Source organism: Strix uralensis, chromosome 2 (genome assembly GCF_047716275.1).
Source record: "Strix uralensis isolate ZFMK-TIS-50842 chromosome 2, bStrUra1, whole genome shotgun sequence".
Lineage (NCBI taxonomy): Eukaryota > Metazoa > Chordata > Aves > Strigiformes > Strigidae > Strix > Strix uralensis.
The window spans coordinates 135252186-135274778 of NC_133973.1; the positions used below are offsets into that span (position 1 = coordinate 135252186).

Sequence of the window (22593 nt, forward strand, 5' to 3'; positions counted from 1 at the left end):
TTGTATTTAAAACAAAATTCTTTAATAATTTGAACTATAAAGACACAAATTAGTGCTTGAATGCAGCATGAATAACAAATGAAATACATTAAATATTTCAAAGCTACTGTGCTTTTCAAAACAAGGTATGCTGATACATATAAGCCTAATGTTAGTTACCAGCTGGTTTGGTACAAAGAATCAGTTCAGTATATCAAAATTGTCAATAAACATTGCTCAATGCAGCTGAATTTTACAAGTCAACTGCTATTCTTCTGTCACAGTGTCATTATCTACCTGCAACAATATACTGAATTTCAGGAAAAAAAGCCCACGTTAGAACTAATAGTGTCAATGTCAGAAAGTTTGGTCACGTAACACGCGGGGTATTTCATGTCCATTACAGGTGGACAGATGTTATCTGCTAAGACAGTAAACATCATCAGTGCATTAAGCTGAGTTCAACAGTCAACATCAAAGAGTCAACATCAATTTGGAAGATCAAGAGAAAAATCGGTTCGTGTTCAGCCTAAGGAGTAACTACTGCTTATGCTGCTTGAAACTCTTCTAAAATCCAGCGAGCAATAGGATACACAACCAAAATTCTTCTGCAACAAATGACCAAGGCTTCAATTTAGAAAACATTTTGGTACAGGACTTGCTATGAGCATGTGTGAAAGCTCACTCTATTCAACATTGGCTTTGGAGAAACATACATATGTTCCAGAGCTCTGGGGGTAGAAAGGTGAATCTGAGATTGTGCTTACAGCTATTCCTGTGGACAAATAATCAAAAGACCCTTTATCTTTGCATTTTTAAAATCTCAACAATCTGCTCTACCATCAGGCAGATGCAACTTGTGCGAAGTATGTGCAAAAAAAAGTCTCAGGCACTGGTTTAGGGTCTTTCATTATCTGGATTCTGAACTTGGTGGTTCTTAAATCTGCAATTAGATGCTTAATCAAATCTAAACACTTTCAAAAGTAATAAGGGAGAGTCCTGAAGTAAAGTAAGAGGTTCAGGCATCAACCCTGACCCCAAAATTGTACATATGAATCCCCATATCCCCAGTCTTGTTTGGAACATCTGTCTGGGAGCTCCAGTAACGGGGCTCTGCATAAATTGCTTGCTTGACTGCTGCGCCCTCACACTGCCTGGCACTGAACTACACACACTCAAATAAACAGCTGTGGGGCGAAATCCCTCAACCAGCTTTCAAAATCTGAAAAGATGCAACAGCATCAAGGACGTGGGGTAGTCAGGCTCAAGTATGAGCCACGCAGAGGCAGCCACATACTGGATAATTATATTTCTGGAAAGTGACTAAAAAGAGTGCTGTGACTTCTGCAGTAGGAGGATTTTTAACAAAAAACAAACTGATGCCCCCCATCTACCAAGGACCTTGCCTTACAGACCCCAGTAGAAAACACAGCCTCAGCTTTCAGAAAAGACTTGTGACAGAGAGATCAGGCACTTGGCAGTCATAGGCAGTCGTGAGCGAGAAACGTCAAAGAAATCCAAACCCAATCTTAACAGTTATACAGCATGTTCTCTGTAGTTACATTATGGACTCTCAAACAAAGCTGGCAGAGGACGTTCCAGATGGGTAAGAAATGTGTTCATTCATGTACAAAACAATCTGTGTCACGTTCCATCCTCATAAAAAACCAGCTGAACAATCTACAATGAACTGAATGTAACAGAGTCTACGCCACTTCTATGGCAAAGAGTGAAGAGTCAGCAGGGAAAGTTAAATGTATAAATAGCAAAACATTCAAGCTTGTTACATAAGTATCTAAAGTGCAGTTATCAGGAGGGTGGTTGACCTAATACTATGGGATTCTGTGCTTAGTCTTTTGTTATTCTCTTTCCATGTAATATTTCTTAATCTCCTTCTGGCCTTCACTTCTCACGGGTAATAAAGACTCCATCATTTATCCCTCTTCATACTAAAGTCTCACAGTTAAACAGTACTTTGCAGTTACAGCCTCCCACCACCTACTTACACAGCTGTACTGGGTCTGGCTGATCCGGAATTAGTTTTCCCCTCTCTCAGCCCTCATGGTGCTGTGTTTCATGTTGGGCGCTGGCAGGGTGTTGATAGCACACTGGTGGTGTGGCTACTGCTGAGTGGTGCTTACACAGCACCAAGGATCTTTCTGACATTTTTCCCCCCACAGTGGGACGGGGTGGCCAAGATCTTGGGAGGGGACACAACCAGGACAGCTGACCCCAACTGACCAAAGGGATATTCCAGACCATCTGACATCTGCTCAGTATAAAGCTGGGAGAAAGGAGGAAGGGGGTGGGGTCACCCTTGGTCCTCCGAGGCAACCACTACGTGTATGGGAGCCCTGCTTCCTGAGAAGGCCCGACATCGCCTGTTCATGGGAAGTAGAGAATAAATCCGTTTTCTTTTTTTTGCTTCTGTGCGCAGACCTTTGCTTATATTAAAACTGCTTTTGTTTTACCCACAAGGGTTGGGGTTTTTTTCCCTATCTTATCTTCTTTCCCCTCTTTGCCTTGTTGAGAAAAAAAAGGGAAAGGGGGGGAAGTGATAGAGCGACTTGGTGGGTACCTGGCATTTAGCCAAGGTCAAACCACACAACAGTGTAAATGGGATTTCTTTAAAGTAAACCAACTGTTTTACCTGAATATGTTAATTTAAATTATGGGGCACACATTCTGCCAAAATTAAGGTGTGTTCCTGGATTCTGAGGTCTACTGAAGAAAACAGCAGTGCTGCTTTGTTAGACCTTGTCTTCCACTGAGAAGTAGTATATTGAATTGTTTCACCACCTGCTATCAAATGCCAAAAATATATCCACAGAAACAGGTTTTTTTTTTTTAAAAAAAACAGTATTTGCAAGCTAAACAAGGTGGTAATGACTGTGAGAAACAGTCTGATACAGGGAGGATTTTCTGTTGCTAAGAGTTTCACATGGAGGAGTTAGCTGAAAACCTCATTCTGTTGTTCTAAATCAGGTGTTGGAAACAAATGCACTACAGCCACAAGAATCAACTGCATTTCAAATCATACAACTTCCCTTCAGCCAAACAAGACAGCACATTATTTGATGAAAAGAGAATTAGAACTAATTATAAAACTATTTTCCATCCCATCTCTTCCAAAATCATGTAAAACAAGCTATACTGTTTGCAACTTAGCTTTAAATGTAATTTAACTGCCAAAAAGGTTTCACTTCAGCTGTCTGAATTTAAGTCCTATCTCTTTCTAAAGCAGCTGGACTTCTGCACGCAGATGAACACCAGACTGAGCACAACCTAAAAGTGACAGAGACCAAACAAGTCAGGATGTTTACAGACAGTGAACAGAGTCAGCCACGGATCAGTACAATACTGTTGCCAACCTCAGGGGCTGCACGGTCCAGGTGAGGCTGCTCTACCTTCTGCACATTCAGGCAGGTATAATTAAGGGCACAGGTATTGTACATGACAGAGGTAGATAGGCAAGTGATAGACTGCATATTCCAATTGTGACTACGGGGTAGTCTTCCAAACACTTGCAAGTAGCACACCTTTCCTGTGCTAAAAGAAAAAAGCAGTAGAATAAAGTCCGGAGATGACTAATACTGCTAGCCAACAACACTGCCTTCAAAACATGGGTGAGATTCCTCCAGATGGCAGATTTGTTTATCATGTCCTGTCTTCATTTCTGGATAATGCATGTCTTGAGCTGTATCCAGAAAATCTAGATTCCTGGCATAAGGTATGGTGTTGGTCCATACTGGGAGAGTAATATTGAGGTTTTTCTCTTATTTCCAAGGAAGAATTTTTCAACTCAGTCTGCAGAACTACTTGCTGCTGATCTGCGTCAAGCCGATGGCTGCAAGGTGGCAGATTCCCCGGTTCTTCATGGATGTTAAAGAATAATAGTTCATTGCTATCGAGTCATCCAACACATCCTGTAGGATTCATATTAAATGACACACCTGCTACTTCCATAATTCCCTTTAAAGTAGCTGCTGTCTGAATCCTGCTTGAAAAATAGGATCAAAGATGATCCACCTTGTAAGATGTAGTGCAAGAAAAGTTTGGGATACGCTGCTCTAAGGTTTGTAGAAAAAAAAAAAAATCAGCATGTTACACAAGTGATATAAATAAAAAGCAATTTAACAGACATTTAACACATTACAGGAATACGTATGTATGTCTTTCCAGGCACTGGAAAAGGCAGTCTGAATTTCAGTGGCATGCAGTTAAAACTGGCTTGCCATTTGCAATATCACTCACAAGACAAGGCAGTCAAACCAAAGCACCCACAATTTCAGATTATTTATGCTTAGAAGGATATACACTTAAATTACATTCTTCAGGGTCTAACATAACCTGAAAGGCTGCTGTAAGGGTGGTAGAGGTGTGCATGTTTTGGTCACCCCTGGACTAAAGGAAGAAGCCAATTTGTATAATTTTTTTTAAGATAAAAACATCAGTGACAAATGATATATGAATGAAAAGCTAACAGCAGCATAACATTAAAACAAGAGCTTTTCCAACTTTGCTTTTTAAATCCTGACAGTTTAATTCAACAAGATCTGAAAAAAAAAATATTTACTAGCTGCAAATGTGTAGAAGAATCCACAAATTTCTTTAGAATATACCATTGTAGAGATGCCTTATCAATAAAAAAAGCGGCTTTTCAGCACATTCTGGTTCCTGCAATTACAGGGAAACCAAACAGAGCCCCCAGATCCTCCAGTAACAAAATGAAGGCCACTAAAATAAAGGTTTTGTTCATCATCTTAAAAATAATACCATACCTAGCAGATGGCACAGGTGACTGCTGACATGTCTCGTTGCTGCACTGCTCCTATTAAGGGACTCTCTTCCTAACTTATGAAAACACGTAAACATACTAAATAAGAAAATCAGACACAGTGTGCAGAAGCATGCTTGAGAGAGCCTGGAGGTGAATAGGCAGGCACTTATTTTTAAGCTACATTTTTAAAACAGTTCTGAAATCTCTTTACAAAAAAATATGCCTTCTGGATAAAGACACTTGATACAAGACTGCATTTTCCTACCTCTATGCTAGTTATTCAAATCTCTTTCAGCCTGAAGATCACACGAATTTCCCAACATAGATGCTGACCTTGTCTATGGAACTGGAATCTACTGACAACAAATTTGTTCTGAAATTACCATTCAGGAGTCTTTACAGTCGTTTACAGGTTGAAATGCACTGCTGTCAGCACGTGCTTAAACCTCACTGAAGTCACTCAAGGTTAAGTATCTTTTTCTAGCCCCAAGTTTGGGTCTATTTTATCCCAAGAGTGAGTCAGTCAGTCACATAACTAAAGCCACGAATTTATTTGGAGATTCACATCAGTAGGAGTGCTACTGATGGACACAAGATGCAGCTAAGCTTCAAACAGGGAAAAAAGACATTAAAGGGAGGAGACCGTTTTAGTCAGTGCTGATTATACAATAGCCAGGACTTTGTGATCTGGGAGACAGCTTTATAGCTATGCTACGGTGCCTTGCTGCTGTGGACATGTTTCAAATCAATACAGAACAGGATTTCCAACCAGCCTGAACATTCTCCTTTTTTCCTTCATGGCAAGAAGGACAAGTCCCTCAGAGCATCAAAAGCAGACAAAAATTGCATAGCATGGCAGCTAGGAGGCCCAGAGACAGACTCCGTTAGTTGCCCCAAGATCTGAAGAGTCAAAACCACAGCCTCCAATATGAGGTATATTTTGAAAAACTGTTAGTTCGATGTTTGCTTTATGATTACTTATTAACTTTCATCAGCTGGGTAGATAAAGATTGCAGAAACCAGAGGGCTTTTCCCCCTCATTAATCCCAAAGTTTGGTTTTGAAAAAGTAGTCAACTTCCCAGAGTAACCGTGTGATGGACAGATTAAGAGCAATCAAAGTGCTGCCAATTATATTTTGGGGTATCCTCAACATCAATCTTGTTCTTTGCTCTTTCTTCAATATTTCTGAATAGCAAGATGCTTCCGAAAGTCAGACCAATATTTAAGACTTGTAAAATAAGGGTAAGAGATTAATTCAAAGCTGAACTAGCACACATCTAAGGTGTCTGTCAATCTGTAGTATGAATGGGACATGGGGAGAAAAAAGTAGGGATAGAAAAGGGAGGCATATAAATAATGATTATAAAAAATAAAAAAGTGTTTCTTGTGTTTACGCAGTCACCCTGCAGTCTCCCGATGGATCCTGGCCAAACAAAGTAGGAATTCAGTTTCCACACACAAACAAGAACCCCTGTCTTCACCATCTTAAGTGTCTTCTGCCGCTCACACCCTGGAACATCCTCCATGATGTACCTCAGTTGGACTAAAGAGAAAATGGAAGCTCGGCACAAAATGAACTAAATGGCACAGGTATCCCAACCGTTTTGCTTAAAATATAAATTGCAAAGGAGGCTGTGGAAAAGCAAGATAGAATAAAGTCCTAAATAAATCATTACGTACTTCACTACTTGTATAAAAGTGCAAGATGAAAGTAGTTCAGGTTAAGCATTCAGTTCACTATAGGCCACACAAATGCTTAGCTCGGCCATCAATGGCCTCTTTTTGTCATTCAGTTACTAATATTAAACCACAGAAAGAACAACAACTGAATGAAAAACGTATGCAATCCACTTCAAAAATGGTTAGTTTTCTGTGACCAGCACGAAATATTAGCTCAGTATCATCAGCTATACAATATATACATAAAAATATTGTGTCTTAATCTTTATTTTAACAACTTAGAATAAACTGTACTAAACATTTCCCTAGCGTGCCAACTCTTTGCTCTGTTCTGGCCGGTTGGCATAGTAACACAGAGAAGTCCTTTTATAGCAATGGTACTTGAACTGATCATAGTTTTGACACTTCAGCCATAGTAACTGTTGAATCGCTTTATTCAAACAGGCTAGGTGATCGCATGGGACTGCCTAGGTCTCAGTCAAAGTTTCTTGGGCGGCTCCACAAGAAGAACAGGCCATATTCCAAAAACAAACTGTCAAAAGAAAAACAGGAAGAGGGGAAAGATTTCCTGGAATATTATGTTTCTTGGAACAGAAACCAAACACTGTTAAGCATCATTTCAACTGCGTTTCTTGGTTGTAAATACAAATCAAAAGATAGTACCCTAACAGGCCTAACCAGTGAGCCCCAATGCAAGTTCAAAGCGCGAGATATCCGAATGCTGCAGTGCATTAACGGACACAAAATATTGCTGGCTTACCTTCACCTTTGGCCTGTGTTTCAAGAAAAGTGTCCTTGTATATAAACTGAAGAAAAGGAAAAAATTGTGCTTAGAATTTCACGTATAATACAGCATATAAAATAATAATGATGTACTAATCCCAGTTTTATTTTCCAACTAGAAAAGAATTGCTTCTGTGATTCTAGAATTACTCATTCTGCCTAGATTTACACAAAATAGGAGACACTAACCTACAGTAAATCTGTCCTAGACTATGATTAGCAAACTAATCTGATCCTATCACTTATGTGGGGAGAAAGAGAGAAACCCAAAGAAGCAAATTCTCTCTCCACTGTGGAAAAGACTAAACAGGGACTAAAGCCTGTAATTTTGGAAGGATGAAATTAAATTAGTGTACCACAAAATACAGCAGATGTTAAGGGGGGGTAGGGAAGCAGCATAGCTTGATTCTGTATCTCATTTTTGTTCTTATACACACTTTCCCCTCAGTAGATGTTTTCCTGTGTATGATCCCACTTTTTTAAACAGACATAGGTGGTGCCACTTCGTGGCTGAGAAACACTAGGGAAACCACTGCAGGGAAAGCATGTAGTTCATTGGGGTAGGACAGACAAATTAGTCATCTGCACATTCCCCAAGGGCTAGAGGATGAAAACCCAAATTATTTTCTCTGTGCAGCATGCTGGAAAAACCTTGCCTATGCTATCCAAAATGTCTGCATCAGCTTGCTTTCTGTAAAGAATTTTCTTCAAAAGATTATCTCAAGCTGTTTAGGGCAGCAGATAACCTGTCAGCCAAAATGGAGCAGCTGTTTTCCACACACCCTGACATATATTATATGTATGCATATATCTACATGTAGATACATATCCAAATATACATGAATATCTGTACATATATACATAAATCTATATATAAAAAAGTTATCGGAATAGATACTGGAAATGTACTTATTTTCCTTGCATTTTCCTTTTACTAGCTATTTTAACATCTGCCAAAAGGAGAATACTGCATTAGATGTACAAAAACTGATATGTAATCAAGTTTTCTCAACTACATAGAATCTATCTGTTAAACGTTCTCTTATGGTTAAGTGCTAAGACTTTATTTCATTACATAATGAACAAACTACAGAAATTCTTCAGATTCCAGCTTAAATTCTGTTTTTGTTTCTGGTTCCACTAGATGGTGGTATAGAGCAAAAACAGAGACAAAAATCTGCTGGCTGCAGACTTGCTAACTTAGGCTCTCATTTAAGTCTCCTTCTAAAACTAACACCCTGCATATCTTAGAACAGCTCTGCTCCAACCACTTCAGCCATCACCCCTCTGCTCCGTAGCATGATGCCTGTTAGTTTTCAGGAGTGACAGTGCCTATCGAAAAGATTAGTTATGCTTCTAAAATTAAACATGTTTAAGTACTTCAGGATTGCTGGTTAAGAACAGAAAGGTATTAAGAGTTTACGTTTTGAATTAATATACTGTCAAATAGTTTTGCAGTTTAACTGCTACGGGGTTCCCATTTCTGATTTCCATTTTCCTGAAGAACCACAACTATTTAAAGATTAACAATTACATTTTGCAGAACAAAAATTACTTTTAGATAGTTTTTAGACCAGTCACAAAGAGGAAAGAAAAACTCCCACCAGTTTAGTAAGAAGTAATTTTCCTGCTCTTCTGGACAATTCAACATTTTTAAGTAAATCTGAACATGGGAAAACTCCTAAGACTGCTTTATGAACGTCCAGTTTAGAAAACATTTCCTACCTTAGCAGGATATGAAGGTAAGAGCCCAGGCCTGTGAGGATATGCCACCATGCATGAAACTGTGTCACAGCTCCCACAACAGGAGGCATTTTCTCTCGTAGTGCTCTGTAAGAAAGAAACACCATGCAATGGTTTGGGGTTTTTTTTTTTTCAAGCTAAGCAATCTCAAATGGCAGTGCTTGATTGTCAGATCACACATTACTGTTTCCGTATCTCAGGCATGTCCTTCACGAGTGAAGCTTTATGTAGTCAGGCTTTCAGCAGGTGAGGAACAGCAGTTATACCTTATACTGGCAGCACAGAAAGATATTTAACAAACTTTCTTACACACTTAAAGAAAGCACACACTTCTTCAGTGATCACTTCTTGAGTGATCCAGTTTCAAATTTTACTTCTGGATTCAAATTTCAGGGAATACATTTATGGCATCCCACAGTCCCAAATGAGTTCTACCATTCTGCTCCCTAAAACCCTGTGAACTACTGTCCAGCGGATGAAATGCTGAGTTTAAGGTCTGAGAGAGGAAATGGGATCCATCAGATATTACCACTTTATATTTGGCAATGACTCCACCTATTCTCCAGCTCCATGGAAGCTTAGCTTGCCTTTCTCTGTTGTACTCCAAAACAGGGACAAAATGGCTGTTTAGTGAGGAAGCAATGAAAACAGAAGGTGTGAAAATACTCCATGAAAATGCTTTGTATTTTGCATGGTCATGGGGTGAGAGTTACTTGGGAAGAGGCTAAGGGATGGAGATAGAGAAAGAAAGGGAAGGAACTACGTTGGCCCCATTTCCCCTGCTCACTAGGCCTCTGCAGATAACGCTTATTTTGGTTGATGGTGGAACAAATGTTTGCATCTGCCTGTCTTCTTTTTTGACTTTCCTTTCACATTCAGTCAAAACAAAAAAGGGAAACAATGACTGAAGGTATTAAGGAAGAAAAATTGCACCTTCTCTAATACTGATTTACTCCTTGATGTTATACTGATCAGTCCCCCTGACTAAATGCTAATCCCTGAGCTACTGCTTAGTTTCCAGAGCTCTTCAGTCACAAATATGAACACAGAACTTTGATTCAGTCAGCCTGGGCATGACATAGTAAGAACACACATACGGACTGTCACCCCAGCACAGCCTCTGAGCCTTTGGATGGCAGGAAATCTCAAAGCTCAAGTTTGAAAGTGCATGGATCCAACCAGGGAAGTTGAATGCTATAGATTATTTTTTTTTAAATAAACTCCAGATTGAATGAAATACGGAAAAGCAAAACCTGAAGCAAAATCCAATTCTGAACATTAAAACCAAAAAGAGCTGGTAGGTGGATGATTCACAAGTTAGATCTTTAGAGAACAAAAAATTACAAGGAACTGGAATGTATTTTCTCCAAAGGTTCAAGTTATAATACCACCTAGAGAAATGTAAGGCTCTGCAGACATCTGGTTAAAGCTAATAAACAAGCGTATTTATTTTTTTCCAGCACCATAACCAAACAAGTATTACAGGAAACATGGTAAGGTCTTTTTCCTCTTATAAAATGAGGATGGAAAAAAACACTTCAGCAGCTGGTGTAATCTTTGTCTAGGAACAAGTTCAAAAGCCCCACGGACCTGCAGCAGCTCAGCAGGCTTGGTGAATTGTGGGTTATGATCTCACCAGTGATGTGATGCAGCTGCAAAAAATCAACCCTGATGCCAATATTTGCAAAGTCACTGTATACCCAACCCACTTGTGTTGGCAAATAACTTTTCTATCCCATCTGTATCAAGTGTTTCTAGGGACAAGGCACCATGTATTATATTCAGTACACCTATATTTTTTTTAAAAAGTTTCAAGAGAACTAGTGCAGGGACTAGAGAGCCAAAAGAGACAGATGGAAACCACCAGACTTTTTTTTACAGGACACTGATCTGACCCTGACAAAGCAACCCACTAGGGCAATTCTGTACACACCACAAATTCAGCGGCATAACAGTGTATCAGATAGTCCAGAACGGATTTTCTGGGTGCTGGCATCAACCTTTCCATCTTCTCCAGCTTGTGGTGAAACACAAGCATCACGACAAAGTGAAAGAAAGGTGCCATGATGCAGCTGTCCAGTTCCAGAGGAACACACGTCAAGAGAACAACGTGTTGGACAGGTTTTCTTGCAGACAGGATATCTAGCCACACGACAAGATGGTGGGCTCCTACAAGCTTTGTCTAGAGGCCTTTTTTACCCCATTTGGCAATATGCTACACAGAGAGGAAGTCATTCCTGGCCTCCTCTGCAAGTGCTAAGCCAGAAGACCTCAGACTAATAATGACAGCCAAGCACGACATATTGGCTCACTTCTTTCTGAGACACTCAAACAGCTATTGTTTATTGGTGACAGATATCTTGCAATAGATATTTCTTTAACCTGCAGAACTACTGTTTTTGATATTTTCCTGGGAAACAGCAAGAGCAGAAACCAAAAAAAAATAGCAGGATAAAAAACTCATTCAGATGAAATCAACTGTGAATAGCAGGCTTTAGTCAGCCACAGATCCTCAAAATTACTTCAGTGACATTAGTTTCTCTCAATTTAAATTGAAGTTAAAGAGGAATATCAATTATTTAAAAAAATAAATCTATTCATGGAAAAAAAAGTTAAAATAAAACCTGTTGACTGCTGAATCTATAGTCATGACCAAACTGGATAATACCCTCAAGAATGTTCTGTAGGCAGCGTACTGCACATACCATGAGATGGACTTGAATATACACCACAGAAAATACAAAGCTTTATGCTAAAAGACTATTAAGAGCTATCTGGACAAAGTGAAAAAACTCACCTCAATTTATCACAGAAAATGTTGTCCACATTCCAGAGAAAAAATCCCATTAAAAATACAGTTAAAGATGTATAGCCTAGACCTCTGAGCCATGGGTATACCCTAGAGAGAGAGAGAAATAATGCAAAATTTAGTTCAAGATGCTTTAACGGCAGCTTGTAACATACATAAATACTATTACATAGAAATAAACTGCCGCCTTTTTCCCAAAAGGAAAAATATCAACTTCAAGTCTCACCTATTTAAGTATTGCATTTTACCTCCCTGCCCCCCTCCCTGAATTCACATTCTCCAAGACCAGTCTTTTAAATGTTTTACTTCTATATTTCTAATTGTTCCCCTAAATACTGCTCTCTCCTAATGCGACAAGTGGGAAAACTGAAGTTGGCTAAAAGGTACTAATTCTTCAGTCCCATATATAATCTTTCAGTTAAAAAATAGCCACATTACAAATTAGGACTCTCCCAAAAGAAAAGGCTCTTTTCCAATACATAACAACCCTATACTAGGGCACTTGTTTAAATAAGGTCTTTCAAAATGACTGTAGTCTTCTGTGAACATAGACCACCATGACCAACAACTAACCAAATGAGTGGTTTTAGAAAACAGTAATTTCATGTTGTATTTTATCTTTGAGTGCTACTGGGGATGGAAAAACATCAATTTTGAGAGAAAAACAAGTCCTCTTTCCAGTATGGGAAACACAATGAAGAATCAGATGCAAGAAAGGGCATCATTAATAAATGTACCCTCACCATCTGCATTCAGGTTGGCCCACAGAATTGTAAACTTCTTACATGGAAGTTGGTAGCGTTTGCTCCTTTCCCACTAATAAGACAAGTCCAAAAGCAAACCTAATTCCAACCCTAAAAGGCTGCCATGAAATACTGCTCCAGTTATTTTTAAGCAGTATGAATGCACAGTTTAGATTCTCGGTTAAAACGCATTCCTGAGCTGCTGCTTCTCCACTGCGTTACACACAGCGCGTGTTTCAGAGCTGTGAGCACTGGCAACCAAAATGTGCAAAACACAACATGTAGAGCTTCTGCCACGGGGCAAGCTAACCAGATACAAGTTGTACGTGTTCACAAGTGTACTGCCAATATAAATGAGCAAAATTATTATTTGTTTAGTCTAATAAATGCATGGAGCACCATGTGGTACATGGCAGAGTCTACACTGTAATATTCCCAACTCAGTGCTCTAGAGACATAAGCAAGCCCAGGACATGAAAGAGCGCTAAATGGTATGTTATACATGCTGGTAATTAGGTAATTATAGCTAGAATTGTTCAGGGAATAAATGGTGGTGTTTTGTGAAGGAAAGAGAGAGAGGCTGGCATCACTTATTAATGGGGAACATGCTTTGTGAACAGAGAACAACATTTGCCAAGTTGTAATCTTGGGAAGGAAGCAGACCCAAGAAAGAGATTAGAAGTGTGAGGTAAACAGGCAGGAACAGCAACAAATGATGAGGACAGGAGGAGGCAGCAGCCTGGAAGGCATAACATGCTGTTCTTTGAGATTTTTACTCTAAGCTCAGAGTCACTTCAAGCCCTGAACCAAGAAATATGAATGATAGGAAGCTAATATATATTTAAAAAGTAAGAAACAAAACAAGCAGAAATTGGGGTCGATACGTAAGTTGAAGCACGCTTGGACAAGTGTTAGAACTATCAATGGAAAGACAGGAATACGTTTTAGCAACGCAGAGAAAGTAAATCCAAAAGTTGTACTTGCGGATGACTTTTAGAGAAAAGAAAGGGTACCTTCAGGTTGGCACAGCTTCTCTAGCAGAACTAATTTAAAATTAGTAGCAGTTTAGTTAAAATTTAGAAATAGTTTAAACCTACTTCTCTCCCCATCCCAACTTTCAAACCGGTTTGCATAATATAACCAAAGGGAGAAGGAAGCAAGTCTTTGGAGGGCCATGTTGCAATGAAGCAATCTAGCTAATTAGGAAAATACACTCCAAACCTCTAAAACTGATGCAAAAAGGTAGGTGGAACTTCAGAGACAGACTTTGCTGGAGGAAAACAATGAATGATTCCCTGGGAGGGAGGATAGTGGTGTTATTGATAATGACAGAAGACAGTGAAATGCTTCAGAAATCATGAGAATGCACAAGTGTGTGGAAACTGCAGAACTGGAAAGATAGAAGGCCCAAGGGTTTGTCTACACAGAGAGAAAGAAATTTAATTTAAGTGACTAGAACTGTGCTAAATCCTTGTATAAGAATAAAACTAGAATGGCTTGAGCTTGATTCAACTTAGTTTCCCTTGAAAGTGAATTAAGGTAATAGCACTACAGAGCTCTAGGTTAGGATTAAAATTTCCATGTTCATGCATTTGAAGAATGCCTTTAAACTGATGATTGTTTCTAAAGCTGCAAGCAACACGCTATCAGTTTTAAGTTATTCTTGCTTAATAAAAGTCTCTGAATATTTACACTTGGTCTGTGGGGATTTCTTGGGGAAAGTCAAACCGAATTAATTGAAATTGCAACTGGAAGGCGATTCAGTGAATCTACTTTAAATTCACACCTTTTGCTAAATTCTTCTTTGTGTTCCTAAACAGATACGTGTGTAACTCAAAACAAAGTTTAACAAAAAGCACATTTAGAATGAAGACAGTAGAGAGAAATCAGTAATTTTCAGGGGCAATCCCCAAACACCGAGAACACCAATTATTCATAGGGGAGAGATGGGAAGCAGCAGCCAAGCCCCTGAGAGCTAAAGGTATGTGTTTACTCCCATACTGATTCAATTCCTTTTTCTTCACTTTTACCCATCAAGTCTGTGCTCTGGTGATTCTAATGCTTCTCAGTGTCTCCTAACACTTCTAATACCCTTTTGTTTGGTTTAGTTTATATTTCAATTTCCATAATGTATACCTAACTTTACCCAGACAAAACTGTAAGGAAAACTATCATTTAGCCTTCTGTGTCATTATCTTTTACATTTGAATTTTAGACACTTGAGCATGGAAGAGGAAAGGAAAATATTAACCGATGGTTCAGCTCTGCAGTCTTACTCTCACCTCTCTCCAGGTATCAGCACCAGAATTTGGACACTGGCAACAGATTTCACATGTCACCCAGCAATATGAAGACAGAAACTCCGTTCCACTTGAAGTCCCAGGCTAACAACTGAAGCCACTAGCAGAACACCTGGCAGTGAAAACTGATCATAGGTGTAGAAATCTCCATTTTGTTTAATGTTATCCCAGCGGCTTCAAAAAAATGCAAGGAGATGAGCCATTCCTTTTCAGCCAAGCAGAGCAGAGCAGCTAGCATTAGGCACCTAGTTAAACAAATCTTGCCATTGCCAATTTCCCACATTAAGCCTACCAAAAATAGATGCAAATGCCAAGTTATATCTTATAATGCTGAACTAAATGGTTACTTACCATAATACTATATAAACAGATCGTAGAACTATAATGGAAACTAGTGTTCCATACATGACCTGGAAATAAAACCAGATAAAATTCAGCAGTTGGATTCAAAATACTTTATAAAACACAACAGGAGTGAAAGATGTTTGAAGCCTCTGTTGATTTTTATTTTTCATCTCAGGAAAATAGTATCCACTCTAACTTTCTCTCCGGGAAGTCTTCTATAAAAATTTCAAATAAAAATATGATTATAAATCATGCCCTTTATGCAATTACAGGAAAAGTCAGTTGTGCAAAACCGGTTTCACTTTTTTGAATTAGAAAGCAAACACTAGATGGCACTCAGCATCCTAAAATCAAAATGGTAACTAACTCCTATCTCTTCTGTATCTGTGCATTTTAGGCCAGGATTGTGTAAGCATCTGCTAAAAACATTTTGGAAAGTTATACTTCCTTCACTGATATTTGATTAATATTTTTACCTGAAAGCAAACACCTGCACTGTGCTCACACGGAGCACCAGTATGGAAGAAGCTTTCCAGGAAGCATTTAAAACCAGCTGTTACACCTTGTTGGGATTCAATCTAATTATACAGTGGGAAGGCTACACGCTCTGAAAAGATCCATGAGCAAAATCTGGCTCACTGTAGGCTTGATGAATTTGAATGTAATCGCCTGACTTATATAAAAAGTCAAAGTAATCATTTATTTTCTGCCTCGTGATCTTTAAATCACTCCCTTTTTTTATTCACAAGCTTAGGATCCACACAACACCATCTCCAAGACGTACAGACTAAAGAGGAGAAGAAATGTGGTCAGTCATGCCTGAAAAGTGATGCAGAAGCCACTGCAGCAGGGAGGCTTTTCAAACACTGGTAATGTTAAATTGCTCTCCATGCTTTTTATTCTGAACACTGTTCTCCTCCTGCCAAAAGGCAGTTTGTTCCAAGCAGTTGTGCCTTGCACTTTGCCTCTCTCCAGTGGCCTACAAGCCCCTTGCTATTCTTCTCTTCCTTGTTCACCGACTTTCCTTTCTCATTTTGCTTTTAGTTAACTCCAGTCTAACGCTGCCTTGTTTTACATGAAACAGCAAAATGATAAACCTTTGCTGCCTATTTTTAAAAGCCACTAAACTCAGAGGTGTGTTTACAAACCCATGTCCTTACCATGCTCCACTGACCTCCTCATACCTTTCCTTCTTTTAGACTACATTGTCGAGGCAAAGACTACCTCTTACTCTGCTGTAACCAGGGCATTCAGCTATTACTAACCTGCAAGCATATGCATGTGTCTACTCATCTGACATAAAATAGACTGCTATAATGCAAAGTGAAACCTACCTTTCAAAAGTCCATAAAGGCAAATTTTCAAACTCCTTTTACCTTTAGTATGAGGTTAATAGCACACACCATATTATCAGTGCATATATACAGAACAAGACAGACAACAGAGCCCTTATGTTTGACAACAGGTAAAACTAAGCTCCAATATTGACTATGCAAAGTCATTCAGCAGAGCAGCTCTTTATTTGCATTCAGAGTGAGATCAAATAACTTCAGTAACTGAACTACGACTGCTGTGTTTTCTGCTCTGTAGAGCTAAACAAAGCAAAACTATTTGAAAGGCTAATTGGTTCTGGCTTGTACTTTATACAAAACCCTTGCTCGGGTACAGCACATAAACCGTGGAAAAAAAAACCCAAAACAACAAAACCTGCTAGACAGAGCCCAAATATCAAGTGCTTGTCAGTCCCAAGGTAAAGGTAGAAAGGGAAAAGAGAAAGGTGCTACATGCTGGTACAATCCTTCATCGCTGACATTTGGCCAAAAAATACCCCATCATATAACAAATACAGACTAAATTTAAAAGTTAAATGCCATTTTACTTCATCAGTCTCATTTAAAACAGCCTATTTAGTTTTCCTAATCAAATTCAATAATTTATTCTAAGAGAGGGATGGCACAGAGGAAGAAACTCATAGAAAGGCTCTTCTGGAATCCAAATCACAGTTTGATACCCTTTCCTTACTGATCTCCTTCCTACAATTTCCATTGCTAAAATGCTCTTCTGCAGCACAGACACAGGAAAAACCTACCCATGAAGAGAAATTTCCATTATACTTGTTAAGGGTGTGACCACCTTCATGCTTTTATCTAATTTGTTCTTGGGTTCTTTGTAGAAGGAGATAAATAGTGTCAGACTATGCCTAGAGAAACATGGCTTAATAGGCAGCCCAACGTCCAGGTAAAACACAGGCTAAAAGTGCTATTTTTTGCAGCAGCTGCTAAAAGCTGGAAAGACCAAAAACTAAGAAAAGCTTTCTTTCTAGAGCCTCCGGCTTAGTATCTCCTAGTGAGTTGCTTAATGGCTTGCAGAAGAGGACAGTCTTAATGGAGGTAAAAAGGAAAAAAATAAAAAGAACCTTGCAGTGACTGAAGAAAAATATGCCCACAGTTGACACTTCAATTTCTTGCCTTTTCCGCTCCCCCACACAAACAGGTTGTTAGCAGTAAAACACATTCGTGTTTAAAAGCCTGTGAAAGATTGGCACAACAAACTGTTCTGCCTTGCACGCTCCAGTCCTCCTCTCCACACGGAAGGCAAGCACCGAGGAGGTGTTGCTGTGATATGCAGAGACTGTAGCTGCACGTCTCGCTACAGCTGTTTCTTACTAGAGGCCTATAAACCAAGCTACACAACTTAGTTTATACTTCAGGGAGCAATGCTTACTTTTACTCCTTTACCACCCATGGATTTACTATTTGCACCATGCCAAAAATTTGTTAGGGATTATCCGTCCACCCAAAGGAGGATAAAGTACAAAATAAACCAAAAAAAAAAAAAAAAAATATACCTTATTCAAGTTGACTCAAGTTTTTCAGTTCCTGTAGCTCCCTTTGTTCTTCTTTAACACATTGTTCAAGTGACAGATGAAAACCCAAGCAAGTTTTGTGCTATTTTGTCTCACAGTGCCTTTGAATCGTAAGCCAAAGAACACCCTTGCCTTACAATTGAAACAAAAGGAAACAGCAGAATCTCATCATCTTTTGTTATCACTAGACAGTTCCCTCTTTGCTGTTTAAGATGCAAATAAAGCTCCATGTTTCAGCTTTGAAGCCTGTATCATTGCAATGGGGGAAAAACCTGAACTCTTATTAATACACAGTGGATTACCTGATAAGAAGGCCAAATATGAAGAACATCCTTCTAATTCACAAATGGGAATAGGCATTTCAGGGCTGTGTTTGGCAGCATTTTTGATGTGGAGGCAATTAAGCACATCATATAGATTCACTTCCTATGCAAGTCAGAGGCAAGGCTGGTACTCCACTCTGGGGGGAGCATACAAAACTGATTCTTCACCTACCCTTCTAGTACAGAAAGCAGCAATAGCCTGTTATTTCCACTTCTCCATTTCCTCTGCTCCTGGCCTTCTGCCCATCCTTGGTTAATAAAAGTCAATTTATCAGCCTCAAATATTAGTGTACACATTGGGAACCGCACGGAGAGATTTTGGGTTCTTGGCAACCACTGCTTATCTATTAATATACCAACCAGCTATCAGAAGATAGTTAGCCTAAGTACTTGAAGCTGGAAACTGTATTTGCAATTTACAACAGAGAAAACCAACTTCTACATGTTCTTGGATTTCTGGAAAAGAAATCTGAGCAGAGAGAAAAAGGAAGGACAATCCGCATGATGACACTGAAACACAGAGTAACTCAGCATAGCTATGGCTGTTTAGTACTACATGCTGCCTTGACAGCTCCTGAAAGAACTAATTCAGATTCAGTTGGTTTGGTCCTGTTTAGATGCACGTATGTGATGGCAAAGTGACACAAAAGTCACTGCTGCGGCCTGGCACTGAGCAGCAATCCAGAGCTTCTGGGATACTGCAGCAGTAAACTGAGCTTCCCCTTCAATGACCCACAGAGCTGATCCTTTGGAGAGTCTGAACGTCCTTCCACATTCCGTAAGCTATTGTGCAGGTAGAAGTACTACCCAGAATGAAAGCTGTACTCGCTTTCTGGAAGACATCCCCAAACAAGCTGTGTACCGGAGTGAAATGTCACTCAAATTAGTTTTATATGTGGTCTTCAGCAGGACAATGCCCAAGGAGAAAAAGCTCTGTGGTGAAGAGATCCCCTGAAAAGGTCATTTTTAACAGACTGCTTGGCAACCTGAGCATGTAGAAAGCGAGAACACGTTCCACTAAAAGGCACAATATACTAAGCCTACAAGTAACTGTTGCCTTAGCAGCAGGAGGGACCCTGGAGAGGTGTAGGACACCAAGTGGGTCCACACAGATTCCCCAGAATGGGGAGTCCTGTAAGTTTGAACAGATTGTGTCCTGACATAACATATTCTTCATGCAGTTTCAGGCTCCCATATGTACTTCTACATACACATTTCATCGTGATTTCACTTCCTTTGCATTTGTATATTTAAAACACCTGTGGAGAACAATTTTATTAATTTTTTCATTGAGGTAAATGAAACACCTTTTTCTGCCACACTCACATTCTCCCTCTTACCCAAAGTCACCTTAATTGGTAAATCTAATACTTATGTTTTACTTGTATCACTGTTGCAGAAAATTCATGGGTCATATCATTACGCTGTGATCAGCGAACACAACCATGCACTCCCTCCTTCCCTCCGGTGACCTACGCACAGTTTAGAACAAGAATAGTTGGTATTTGCCCATTACTGCATGATCTTCCATTCTGAATCATTTGTCATGCTACTCCTCAAGGTCTCCCACTTATCTCTTCACCTCCTCCTCTGTACTCAGCAATACCTCTGAACATCACAAATATCATCAGTACATGACTCTGTTTTTCCTGCTACAGGTCGTTAAATAAAACCAGTCCCACTACTGATCTTGAGAAAGTCCAGACTGAGACTGCCTTTCATCATCTCCTTTAGTCATTTTCCACCAGTCACTCACTCCCTTATCCTATTTGCAATTCTCATATTGATCTACTTCTCCAGCTTGCTTAGTTTCTCATGGGACACCGTAACAACACTTCTGGAATGTCTATACACAAGACATTTTTTAAATCACATTTTCTAACGTAGAAGAAACAGCTATTTAATCTAGTTTTCTATTTACCTTTTAATTATTTGTTTGCTCAAAATTTGCTTCAAACTCTTGCAGCAGATGACTATGCAAATAAAACAGGTTTTTAGATCATTATTCACATAACTTGGCCCACTAGCTGAATGAGGTTTTTGATCACTACAACTATATAGCCAGCATGTGGTATGTATCAGGTAAACAAATTAGGATGGAATAGAATGCTTTGTAGGTGCCAGCTTTCCAGGCCATATAATATTAGAAAGAAGACTACTTGTAAGTCTTAAGTCTAAAAGTTTAACTGTCAGGGTAATTTCTTCTGCTTTCAGGGCTGTCTTATATTTGTGGGTCTGTGGATCACTCCACACCAGCAGCTAGTCTTCCCCCACTCCTCTCCTTCTATAAGCACAAATACACATGTGGTAAAGAGGGATGAGCATCTAATCTGATCTAAAGCTAATTCTAAGTAGAGTTTTAACCTGTTGCATTCCCCAGTCAAATTCACATCAGAGAGTAAATTTGTGTGCCAGCTGGAAAAGAGGGGAGAGCCACATCTGTTTTCTTTGACAATGATGCTGGCTTAAAAACAACTAGGAAACTGGGATACAGGGTTGTTTAGCACCACAGAAATTAGGTAATAATAGTGCTGTAGCCTGAGAGATTTTGACATAAACAAGACAATACATGCTTGTAAAGGCCACCACTATCTTTCATTTAATTGATGAGGTGGCAAAAAATACCAGATCAGTTGTCAGGCAGGGAAGTGGTTTCTTCCTCCCAATGATGTGCAGCCTCCAACTACCAAAACGTGCATCTCATCCCTCCTACGGTTAAAGCACCAAGACCCTTAAAGATCTGCAATATGTGGATGGAGAAAAGTAAGTTGGTCTCTGTTGCCACTGTGCCATGAATAACAAACTGAAATCCCCTTTATGCCCTGCTGGCAGTGAGCAATTTATGAGCCTAAGTTGGGAAGGAAAAGTTGAAAGTAATTCACTGAAAAATGAGGCTTGGATCCTGGCTACTAAATAGAATAGGATCCTTTTCCATTCTTATTGCTCTCTTTTCAGGGAAAAAAAACCACACTGAAACAATGAACCATATAAAGCTGTCCATGTAGTTATTCTCCTTTTTGCAAGGCTGACAAATGATGATGATCACAGACAAATACCTAGAGGAATCAAACGCTGCTTTATGTCCTTGACGCTGCTTTCCAATACAGTTAAGGGACTGAGACTGTGATTTAAACTATGATTGCATGAGCATATTTAACTTTACTTCAAGTCTATGAGACCCATTCAGTTGGAAAATACTTACTGAAACTATATTGAGATATTTTTTTTTTTTGTGCACTCTAAAATAAAGGACAAGTATTATGAAAATAACCTTGCTTAGCTGTGCAGTCAGAGAAATGTTTCCTCTGGATTTACAACATATTTGGCAAAGATTGTGAAAAAATGAGTGCAGTACTTGAACATTTGGAATTTGGCCATAACTGTATGTTCTCCATAAAAATCAATTTGGAAAGAGTTGTTGTAAAAAGTCCAGCACTTTTATGGGCCTAAATCTTTCCTACATTGATTCCTCATGTATAAATTATAACAGGGAATTCATATTCTGAACCTAAAAGAAACCAGATGCAAAAAATTAAAGGTCTGGGGTGACGGTTTAAAATTTCCCTATTTCCCTGTTTTGCAATAAGTCATAATATCTTTCATCTTACTTAGCATTTGTGACATGAGACAATACCTATGGCAATGCATCTAACTGGAATATAGTGAAGGTGTAATGTATTTATTGCAATAAATGTAGATTGAGTAGATCATTGATTAAAGAAATAAAAGTCCAGTATCAGTAGTAAATCCTGCCACTGTTGTTAACTAAATTACTTTGTCACTTCATTCAAAACCAGTTATAACCGGCTCAGTAAAAGCATCCGCAATTTCTGCTTTCACCCTAGCCAGCATCTTCCTGCTAGAAAGGTAAGTAGGGGAAAAAAAGAAAGGATTTAATTAAGATTATCGAAAAAAACCCCTGCAAGTTTCTCTTTTTATCTACAGGTAGAGTAACAATTCATGTTTCTAGGAGAGATTATCTGGAGCAGCTGGGAATTTATTTTATTCATCAGCGCTTCACTAATCCACCAACAGGAATCACGTATCATTTTTACAACTGCTGATGCAGCAGGCGCATTTTGACAAGCGATGGCACTACCAATTTCAGAAATTAAGGCTTTAAAGCCCCATCCTGCAAAGCGTTCAGTGCTTTTGCTTGGCAATTTTTCAGCTGTTATCCCTAATCAGAAAATCCTAAATGAGGGAAAACTCCTCATGGCATACATAAACGAGCATGATTT

At 39.1% G+C, this 22593-nt stretch overlaps 1 protein-coding gene across 2 annotated transcripts in view; it reads right to left on the reverse strand.

Moving 5' to 3' along the window:
• ACER3 (alkaline ceramidase 3) overlaps nt 1-22593 on the reverse strand; it is a 58933-nt gene continuing 36340 nt past the window's right edge. For both annotated transcript variants that reach the window (XM_074860463.1, XM_074860464.1), the window contains exons 7-11: nt 15170-15228; nt 11764-11865; nt 8949-9053; nt 7201-7246; nt 1-6972 (exon numbers count right to left, since the gene is read on the reverse strand). In XM_074860463.1, the coding sequence (XP_074716564.1) occupies nt 6919-6972; nt 7201-7246; nt 8949-9053; nt 11764-11865; nt 15170-15228 (366 nt within the window). In that variant the 3' untranslated portion in view covers nt 1-6918. The remainder of the gene's footprint in view (nt 6973-7200; nt 7247-8948; nt 9054-11763; nt 11866-15169; nt 15229-22593) is intronic.